Consider the following 10,766-nt stretch of genomic DNA (forward strand, 5'->3'; position numbering starts at 1 on the left):
ATAGATTCTATGTTAGGGCAACGAACAAACAGCTTTTTTAAATCTCTCCCAGTAGGTGTATGGAGCTTCACTTCTTCCTTGTTTGATACCAAGGATTTCTCTATGAATACTCGAAGCTCCCGTTTCTGAAAAAATATGTTCCTAAAAATAATTTTGGGAGTTCTATCCCAAACCCATGCGTAACATCCCCAAAATTTCAACAAATTTAAACTTTTCAAAACAACCCAATTACTAATAAAAGTGTTTACAAAACCATTGTTTCAGATCATGATTTAAAATCAGAGTTCCCCATAGATAAAAAGTACATAAAACAGGGGATGTGTACGGTTATGCCTTCGCCTTGCCACGATCCTCTAAAGAACCTGAAACCAAAAACTAAAACTGTAAGCATGAAGCCTAATGATTTCTCCCAAGTAGAAGCATACAAACAAATAACATATACAAATAATAACATGTATTGGGTCCACAGATAAAGGAATAGATTACCCTTGAGCTCACAGTATGAGTCTGGCTTGCCTATCAGGCCCACATCTCATATTTGGCTTGCTTCTGACCTCACAACATAAGTTTGGCTTGCCTTCGGGGCCCATAGCTTATGTCTGGCTTGCTCCCTAGTCCAATCAATCATTGGACTGGAATACCAATGTTCAGCCATCAATACGAGTCTGCCATACCAATTGGTCCTCAACTTGTATCTAGAATGCTACTGAGCCCTCAGTATGATTCTGACATGCCCTACCCGACCCTCAGCTCATATTCGGAATGCTCAAGGGTTTGTTGGCTACAGCACAAAGCAGTACAACCTCAACCCAACATAGTACATCAAGATATAACAAATAATAAAGATATAATGATAATCGCGCTAACAGAATCATAGGTAGTCCTACAGATCTACCAAACTAGCATATCGACAACTAGCATATAATCATGCAGACCTATTTCATACTCAGCATATCAGTGTATAGCAGGATATCGATCCAATGGGCCCGCCTTGGTACCTTCGACCCGTTAGTACAGTCAGGAAAACTCACATGAATAGCAAGTCATCCGAATAATGAGTTCTTGGTATAATGTCTGGAACAAAGAGGCACAACCCTAACATCATCCTCACATGTTGAATCCTCCTAAAAGACTAAACACAATTATTTAGGCTAAACACTATTTATTTTATGTTTAACATAATGAATTAAATAACTATGCTTATATATATATATATATATATATATATATATATATATATATATATATATATATATATATATATATATATATATATATATACACACACACACGATCAACGAATGGATATCACCCGTTGTATTAAATCATTAAAATACACCTATTCTAATAAAATGAAAGTTATGCTCTGTCTATCCTAAATAATCGACCACACTGATACATGACCAATTAATTATAATTTGATAAATAAATGGTTCTTACATAAATCATAAATCATGAAGATTATTACCAATTCTTCAGTTAGTTGAATAATTGCATGTAGCCCAAAAAGAAGCTATGAAACTAGATGCACTTTAATAGCACATCAGGATCCATATCACTTTGATTTCCAAATCTATTCCAAATCTAATACTAGTAAGGCCCAAATCACAACTAACCCAAACGATTAATGGTCCAAATCTAATTAACCCAGTCAAAAAGTCAAACAAAATTGGAGAATCCGTTTTTTTCCTTACCTGCATCGTCCATCTAAGCACAGCCGCCACATCCAACTCCCATGTCAATCTCAACTCTGGTGGCGTAGCTACCTCTGGCCACGGCTTCTTCATCGGTGATGTCACCTTTCACCTCTGACAGTCTTTAACTACCTCCGGCCATAGAAGTCAGCCCCTGCACCTTCCTTAACTAGCTTTGCCATGAAATTATTTATGACATCCTCCCGCCACCGGAGCTTCAAGGAGTTCATAGCTTCTTCACGTATGCCTATTCCTTGGGCGTCAGGAACTATTAACTTAACCACGGATCATGAGCCTCAAGTGGAACTCGACTCCATTAAGTTGCTCATTGGTTCCATGGAGATTCGTCGGAAAAGAACCATATGCGATGTGGTAGAAATGCTACTATTTCTCGGCAAGAAGCTACCGCTTGATTTGTCTCCTGTGCCTCCATCTCGCCAGCCACCAGAGACAAACATCTTCTGATTTCGACTACAGCTTCTCGGCTACCATCTCTCTATCTCAAACCCACTTGGCCAATGATATCATTTAGAATAAACCCAAAAGTTCGCCGGAATGATACCTCACCATGATTCTTCTCCTTAACGACGCACCTAAGAGCGTACACACACATTCACACACTAATATTTCAAGTTGGAGGGTTGCTTCTTGAATTGAACTCGTTTAGTTCAACATCAAAATGGAAGAACAACTCCTAGGCCTGGCTGGCACTGGCAATCGTGTCGTGTTCGGGTTGGCGTGTCCCGGGTTGGCGTGTCAAAATATGTCAACCCAAACACAACTCATTTAAATATACAGGTCACGGGTTGGCGGGTTTGCAACATAAACTCATATATGACCTACCAACCCATTTATTTAAACTGGTTCACAAGTTAGCGAGTTCGTGGGTCAGATTTGGGTTCATAGGTCCGAATTGTACATATTTAAGTCTTAAACATCAAAATGAAAATTAAAAACATTCATAAAAACATGTTACAAACTTAGTCTTATAAGTTACGACTTAATACATTAGACCATTCACCACGAGTCATAATGTCAAAATAGTCAAATGGTCTATGAATAAATGATATATTTTTGTAATACTTATTAAATATTAATACTTGATAAATAAATACATTTAAAAATAAAATAATTTTTTTATTAAGAATATAAACGGGTTGGTGGGTTGGCAGGTTAGCGGGTTGATGGGTTGAAAAACTCAACCCAAACTCATTTATTTCGTGTCGTGTCGCAGGTCATTACGCATGTCGTGTCGAGAATTGTCAGCCCTAACAACTCCCCCCACGAACAATAGTCCCTATGATTTAGTCATTGGAAAAATATAACCCCTCAACCTTAAATTCTATTCAAAATATGTCCTAAAATGCACAAGTCATTAAAATATATTATTATTATTATTATTATTTAATTAGTTAATTAACTAACTATAAATGAAACAATCTTTTAAATTCCTTTTCAAAATTTAAAACCCTAATGTTTTCCCATATATATATATATATATATATATATATATATATATATATATATATATATATATATATATATATATATATATATATATATATATATATTCATTTTGAGAAATAATTAAATAAAATAGAGTGTTATATCATGATTCTTTTAAGATTCTCTTCGTATTTAAACCCCTTTAAGCCATTTCTTTGGTTCATAATCAGCCTCCAACACCCTTATGATTTTAGATTAAACGTATAGATAATTGTCAAAGTCTGAAAGAGGAATTGAATAGAGTGAATGATAAGTATATAAGGAAATAGGATTTAGGTGACAATTCAGGCACACAAACACCACCCGATTCTGGTCTTGTTTTTAAATCAATGTAAATTCATGACTTATGATTTTTTGTTCTTTTTTATTGTAGGTTAACAATTAATATGAGTGGTTTTTGCAAGTTATTGATAAACCTCTTTTTGGTGCCGTATCCAGGCCACCAACACTCAATGTTGCCGTCATCACACATGTCAACGCTTTGTAACATGCACTACCTTTGTTGGTTGGTTCACTTTCAGATCGCTAGACTCTTGCTCCAAGGTAACACATGAATGCTTTGTTTCTCTCTTCTTCACCCATTCTTTTCGATTTGTTATTTGATTTTCAAGTGCTAATATCTTTTTTCACATAATTCTCTCTTTTTATTCCCAGTGTTTTTTGTTACAAGGTCTCGATTATGTCATTCTCTGATGTTTTTGTAATTTTGGGCCCCTGTGGGGAAGTCATCATATTCAAGGTCTTGAAGATGAAGATGAATACTTTGAAACGATGAAATCTTTAATTCATTTTCTGGTTTTGATTTCTATCAGTCAATTTTACAAATATATTGTTGTGATGTTTAGTTTATTTGTGAATGAAAAGTGTCTTGATGTGGTTTTATTTATAATGTAGGAAAATATGGGTTTTAATTAATCTCTAAGGAATTGCAGAAGCAGGTGATGGGGTAGAACCGGTGAAATTTCGAAGTTGACGAATATGAAGGGAAGATAGCAGGCGTTACTATTTTCCATGGCTATTTTTTATTTTATGTCATATGGATATTTCTAGGATTTCTATAAAATGTCTCTTCTGTTCTATGGTTTTGCTCATGGTTAATCCTGAAATATTTTACTACCAAACAACAATTGGAAAGTTATCTAAGTAGACTCAGATGTGATCTGTTATGGTCTAAGTGTAAATTTCTCAATTTAGTAATTTATTTTAGGTTATTAAATTTTTTTTAGTATTCTTTCATCTGCATTTCTTGTTTGCTAACTAGAATAATAACATACTTTTAAACATTTATATATTAGCCAACTAATAATATTTTATTTTTGATACCCATATTTGATATCAGGATTCTAACTAGTTGTGTGCACCTAATATCTTTCATACCTCTAAGGTTGTGTTTACATCCTTACAACCTTAAACTATTAATCGAGCTTTAGGTAATGTTATCGAATCAGGGTTGGGATGGAGTGGTTCGTTCCACTGGTATAGGAATGGAAAAAAAAAACTGATGAATGTTTTATTTTTATTTTTTATTTTTTTTTAGATTTGGGTCAAAATTAACTTTGGAGAAAAATAATACACTAGAAAGGAAAGCAGATCACATCTCGAAGTTTGTTAGGAATTTTATTAATTTGAGAATTAATTTGATAAAATAAATTTTGTTTGGATTTTTCATGAGTTGAGATTGTTCTGGTAGTTTTTAATTTGTAAAGGATAGTTTGCTCATTATTGGAAATACATGAATTTGGGTCTGTATCATTATTGGAAAAATGATGCTAAAAATCATTTTTTTGAAAGAATAAACACGGTTGAAAAGGTTTTGGAATTAGATTGATAAGGGTATGTTGGTCGAAACCAAGGAAAATTAGATAAAAAAATTTAGAAATGTTTTTTTCTTAAATGTAATGTAGTAGTTATCTTTTTTAATTAGAGTTAATAAATTTGACTTTGGTTTTAGTAATGTAAAAAAGTTAAATCAATTATGGTTTATGGTTGAAAGTATTGTAAACTTTGTGATTGTTGGCCTTTTGCTTTGCGACTAATTTCAAGATGTCTTTTGCTGGTTATTACTTTGAATTTTGGAGCATAAAATGTGATATTAGTTATTATGCTTATTTTGAAGAAATTGACGGAAACATGTTATTCGGTTTGGCGACTTCTATAAAAAAAATGAGTTACCACTTTCCAGTTCACAATGCCAAAGAAGTATGAAACTGATTTGTGCAAAGTATTAAAGTTAATTTATTCCTTTATTTTAGTCTAGCCATTTTTGAAAACTAATAGTCTATAATAACAATTCCACTTTATAAATGCACAAAAAATCAATAACTGATATAATCTGATAATCGTTGATTTGAAATTGTATCTTGAAAATGGCTATCTTTAGTAAGATTAATAACCTAAGCATCATAATAAATATAAATTTTTGTTTTAGTTTTTGGTTAACATAACATGAATCATACTTTAGTTTTTCATAAAATATCAATCAAGTTTTATCTATCCTAAAGAATACAAATAAATCTAACAACAATTTATTTAATGATAATAAAAAAATATCATTAAAATATCACAGTTAAATCATTGTCTGATTTATTATATGATATCGATAATTTAATTAAATATAAACGAAAAATACATTTACATTAAAAAAAATGATTGTATTGTATGTAAAGTTAATGAACAACAATCTTAAACATGATCTATAATCTTAATTTTGACAAAATGTTAAATAAAATAATTAAAAGTGATATGTTTTGAAAAAAATTATTGAAATTAAAAAATATATATACATAACCTAAATTATTACAACATATAGAAAAAAGATAAAATGAACGGTTATTCCATAAAATGACATATGTGGAAGTCTAACATACCCACACAATTAATTTTAGCATATCATAAAAATGAACATTGTATTTCGTAAAAAATGACAAGCCAAGTGTAATAGTGTTTTAATTTTTTTCTCACATGACATAGACCATTTATGAAGATAAAAAAAAAAAAAAAAAAAAACTTTAGGATTTTGGTCGCAAATTCACAAATATAATTAAAATTATGAAAATTTGAAAATTTTCACGCGTAAAACTATTCCCCTGTGTGTTTTTAGGATTATGACATGTTAGTAAAGAAAACTAAGCTCCTCTTGGAAAATGATAAATCCTTAAAAGTAGATCATAAACTAACATAAATCTCAAATGCCACCAAAAGAAACCAATTGCCTCTAAAAACTAATTACTGATATATATATATATATATATATATATATATATATATATATATATATATATATATATATATATATATATATATATATATATATATATATATATATATATATATATATATATATATATATATATATATATATATATATATATATATATATATATATATATATATATATATATATATATATATATATATATATATATATATATATATATAGGGTTATGTTATTTTGTTTTCAGTATCTATTGTGTGTATGTATGACTGATTCTGAACCAATCATTTTAGTTATTTTAGGAAAGTAATTAATGCATATTACATGTTAAAGATATATTATGTATTAATTACACCTTCAGCATTTAATATGCATTAATTACTTTCTAAAAATAACTAAAATGATTGGTCCATAATCAATCATACAGTCACACAATAGATAGTGAAAACATTTGAACCTAACTCTCTTTATCTCTCTCTTTCTTTCTCTCTCTCTCTCTCTCTCTCTCTCTCTATATATATATATATATATATATATATATATATATATATATATATATATATATATATATATATATATATATATATATATATATATATATACACGGCTAGAATTTCTAACTATATTGTGTGGATGTAAGGACGATTATGGACCAATCATTTTAGTTATTTTAAGAGAATGATTAATAAATATCATTGAATTAAAAATAATTGAAAAATAACATCTAATTTCACTATAAGGGTATTTTAGTCCATTGAGATAAATTTAAAAAAAATAAAATTCTAGATTTTGGGGGATAATTAATTTTCTTTATTTAAATATTCTGTTTTTTTAATTAATTCAACTTTAATTCTAACATAATTTTTAATTATACCCGATTTTATTCTGTCAGAATGATATTCTGTTACAATGATATTTTATAAGAATACTAGGTGTGAGACCCGTGTATTACACGGGTTTATTTAAAAAAAATTAAATATTAAATTAAAGTGTAAACATAAAATATTTTTTAATGTATAACTTTTAAAATAAGAAAGGAATAAAACATATTTATTGCAATTTAATATCATATATATGATATTTAATACTTTACATATATAAGTATATGACTTTAATTTTAAAAATTGAAGCAAATTAAAAAATGACAAGTGGATAATATTTATTTCAAAAATACTACAAAATGACAAGTGTCAAAACTCATGAGAGATTGACATGTGGCAAAAAAAACCTTCATTTATTAAGGAGGATATCATGATACATATTTAGATTAAATGAGATTCTTGAAGAAAGACAACAATGTTGAACCATTAATTGAAAAATAACAAGATCTTTGTATAATCATGGACATCATAATGTAGATTTTTACATATTTTTATAGAGTAATAGTCTTATACTTTTTAATACAATTACAGTATTCTAACATAATGTCATAAAAATAAAATAAATTCTTAAAAAAAACATAGCAAGCTTAAACACAATTCTTAAACAAATGTGCTTGATCTTCTTCAATGGTCCAAAGTCGACTTGATTCCAATCATTCTGACGAGAATAACATTCTGTAAGACTAGCATCAGACGGTAATTACATTATGTAAGAATATCATTCTGTGAGAACGCGTTAATCTTCTTCATCTAATATACGTAATTATCATGTCTCTGCCAAAAAATACACATTATCAAATCTTATGATAAAATACTCTTACAAACTTTAGTGATTCTGACATAATGGATACAACATGGTCATAACAATAGAATTTTTTATGAGAACCCGATTATGAGGAACAAATGTCATTCTCACGTAATTAGCTTAATTAGATTAAGTGGCAAACAAAATAACTTGTAAGGATAAATCTGATATCAATATCTTCTTCCATTAACTAAACAAAAAATGTTAATAAAGGTATATGTGATTATATCATTTTGCACCAATTATTCGTTTGGTTAAACTAAAAAAAGACTAAAATACGATCATATGGAAGCTCAATAAATGCTACGTTAAGATAAAACATATCATACATCCTTTATTCTTTTTTCGGTGATATACACCTGGAACCAAAACACCTTTTTAGATGAAATACTGGTTGACGTCCTCGAACACTACAAAAATATTTTAATAAAAAACCACACAAAAAAGTTCAAATTAAAATTTCTTAAGTGGCAAACATTATGTTTTTTTTTTGAACGGCAGACATATATTAAGAAGACAAAACTAGCCAGGGGCTAGGAGGTACAAAACGGGAAAAACAGAAAAAAGAACAAAAAAACGGACAACAAAGATCAGAAAAATCACAGCCTACAGTAACATTCTAGAATTGGGTCGCAGCACCACTCGAGCCACCTTAGGTTCTGTCCTCTCCGCTTCCGTGCATTGATCCATAAGTGTGAATAAGCTTGTACCTCATATGTAAGCACCGCTTTTGAGATTGAGATTGAGTTTGAGTTTAGAGCATGAGCCTTATTGTTTCTGAATCTCCAAATTACCCACATGAAGACTAGCATTATAGCTTCATGGAGTTCCTTCAGCCTTTGATGACCATTAAGCCGATTTTTGCAATCTAACAACTCTCGACAGGAGCTAGGAGAGAGATCTAGTGCCCGCCACCATTGACACACATGTGACCAAACTTCACTTGAGGTCGGACAGCTCACACATGTGGTCTTCCGATTCTGGGGCTTCATGACACAGCTTACACACATTTGTAGCGCTGATGCCAAGATTGGAAAGATTCACCATACATGGAAGTTTTCCGTGACAGACTCGCCAAGCTAGGATGTTTACCTTACTTGGCACCAGTGGGTTCCACATCCATCTGTCATCAATATGGGGAAGGACTAGATTGTCAATGTGAGATTGCAGTAAAGAAACAGTATATACCCCCGAAGATTCGAGAGACCGTCTCCATTTTCTTGAACCATCTACATCAACTACTTGCTGGAAGTAATTCAAGAAAGGAACATGATCTTTTTCTAGTGATAATGGGAGGCAGGCAATTGAACCCCAGCACCCACTTCTCCTTTTAGTAGCCAGAGGGCGAGACATGCCACCATCAGGTCCATGAATGGCTTTAATCACCAAAGCCCATGTGCTGTCAGGTTGGTTCCTGAAACGCCACCACCATTTCCCCAATAAAGTGAAATTTTGAGCCTTCAAGCTACCAACACCTAGCCCGCCTCTTTCTTTAGCTGCAAGGATTTTTTCCCAAGCAATCTAGGCCATTTTCCTTGATTCCATGGAGCCACCCCAAAAAAATCTCATCCGAATCCTTTCAAGGATTTCAATAACCTTAACAGGTGCCTTGTAAATAGAGAAGTAGAAAGTGCCTAGGCTGCTTAGAACTGCTTTACATAGGGTCAGCCTTCCCCCAAACGACAAGGTGGAAGCTTTCCATCTAGATAACTTCGCCTGAAATCTTTCAATGATAGGTTTCCAGTGGGTTACTCTTGCCATCGAAGCACCTACAGGAAGACCTAAATAAGTGAAAGGTAGGGAATCAATTGTACAGTTGAAAGTACGGGCCACTAGTTCCAACTCTCAATTCTGAACACCAAGACCATATATTTTACATTTTGACATGTTTATCTTGAGACCTGAAGACAACTCAAAACATCTTAGAATTCTTATCAGATTTTTTGCGTTTTCCAGCGACCATGTACCCATAAATATCACATCATCGGCATATTGGAGGTGAGAAATTACTGGGTCGCGGTGGGGGAGCTGGATACCTTTAAATATGCCCTTTTCTTTCGCCGTTTCCATTGCAGCGTGAAGTCCTTCAGCTACAATGATGAACAAAATCGGGGATAGTGGGTCTCCCTGACGCAACCCACGCTCCATGTTAAATTCTTTTGTTGCTGACCCGTTGGTGATCACCGAGACCCTAGCTGACGATAAACATCCTCGAATCCATGATCACCATTTTTCTCCAAATTCCATTTGCAGCATGACTGAGTCTAGGAACTCCCAACTAAGACTATCGAAGGCTTTTTCGAAATCTACTTTGATAGTGAAAGCTTTCTTTTTATTTCTCTTTACCCAACTTATGACCTCGTTCAAGATAAGGGGCCCATCAAGTATAATTCTATTTTTAATGAATTTCGTCTGTGCTGAGCTAACCACCAAGTGTACCACCTTTTTTAATCTTTCAGCTAGGACCTTTGAGATTGTTTTATACAAACATCCAATTAAACTAATTGGGCGGAAATCGTTGATAGTGATCGGGTCTTGTACCTTTGGGACAAGGATGATAAAGGATGAGTTGCAGCCTTTATCGATATACCCTGAAGCTTCAAAGTGTTTCACTGCGAGATAAAAATTAGCTCCAATCACCTCCCAGTGTTGTTTTAGGAAAGCAA

At 31.9% G+C, this 10,766-nt stretch overlaps 1 protein-coding gene and 2 long non-coding RNA genes across 3 annotated transcripts; 1 reads left to right on the top strand and 2 right to left on the bottom strand.

Annotated features, from left to right (window-relative positions):
* Positions 1-211: 211 nt before the first annotated feature.
* Positions 212-2,460, bottom strand: LOC122197712 (uncharacterized). The gene is made up of 3 exons (XR_006191358.1): positions 1,695-2,460; positions 487-781; positions 212-362 (listed from the first exon to the last, which is right to left on the bottom strand). It is a non-coding gene; the product is annotated as an uncharacterized LOC122197712 (long non-coding RNA).
* Positions 2,461-3,317: 857 nt separating this feature from the next.
* LOC111906880 (uncharacterized) lies at positions 3,318-4,425 on the top strand. The gene is made up of 3 exons (XR_002855372.2): positions 3,318-3,531; positions 3,639-3,743; positions 4,095-4,425. It is a non-coding gene; the product is annotated as an uncharacterized LOC111906880 (long non-coding RNA).
* A 3,620-nt stretch (positions 4,426-8,045) lies between these two features.
* Positions 8,046-10,248, bottom strand: LOC122197491 (uncharacterized). Its single transcript, XM_042901661.1, has 5 exons — positions 10,002-10,248; positions 9,697-9,881; positions 9,193-9,621; positions 8,430-8,510; positions 8,046-8,069 (listed from the first exon to the last, which is right to left on the bottom strand). The coding sequence occupies exons 1-5, from the start codon at positions 10,246-10,248 to the stop codon at positions 8,046-8,048; spliced, it is 966 nt and encodes a 321-aa protein (XP_042757595.1).
* Positions 10,249-10,766: the final 518 nt, after the last annotated feature.

Source organism: Lactuca sativa, chromosome 4 (assembly GCF_002870075.4).
Source record: "Lactuca sativa cultivar Salinas chromosome 4, Lsat_Salinas_v11, whole genome shotgun sequence".
NCBI classification, from domain to species: Eukaryota; Viridiplantae; Streptophyta; class Magnoliopsida; order Asterales; family Asteraceae; genus Lactuca; species Lactuca sativa.

What these genes read in the sequence shown, in the direction of transcription:
- LOC122197491 (XM_042901661.1), bottom strand. Translation starts at nt 10,248, where the DNA reads ATGGAGCGTGGGTTGCGTCAGGGAGACCCACTATCCCCGATTTTGTTC. An exon ending in ATGTTTTGAGTTGTCTTCAG is followed by an intron (nt 9,882 to 10,001) that starts GTCTCAAGATAA and finishes TCACTTATTTAG; the next exon opens with GTCTTCCTGTAGGTGCTTCG. An exon ending in ACCCACTGGTGCCAAGTAAG is followed by an intron (nt 8,511 to 9,192) that starts GTAAACATCCTA and finishes ATATTTTTGTAG; the next exon opens with TGTTCGAGGACGTCAACCAG.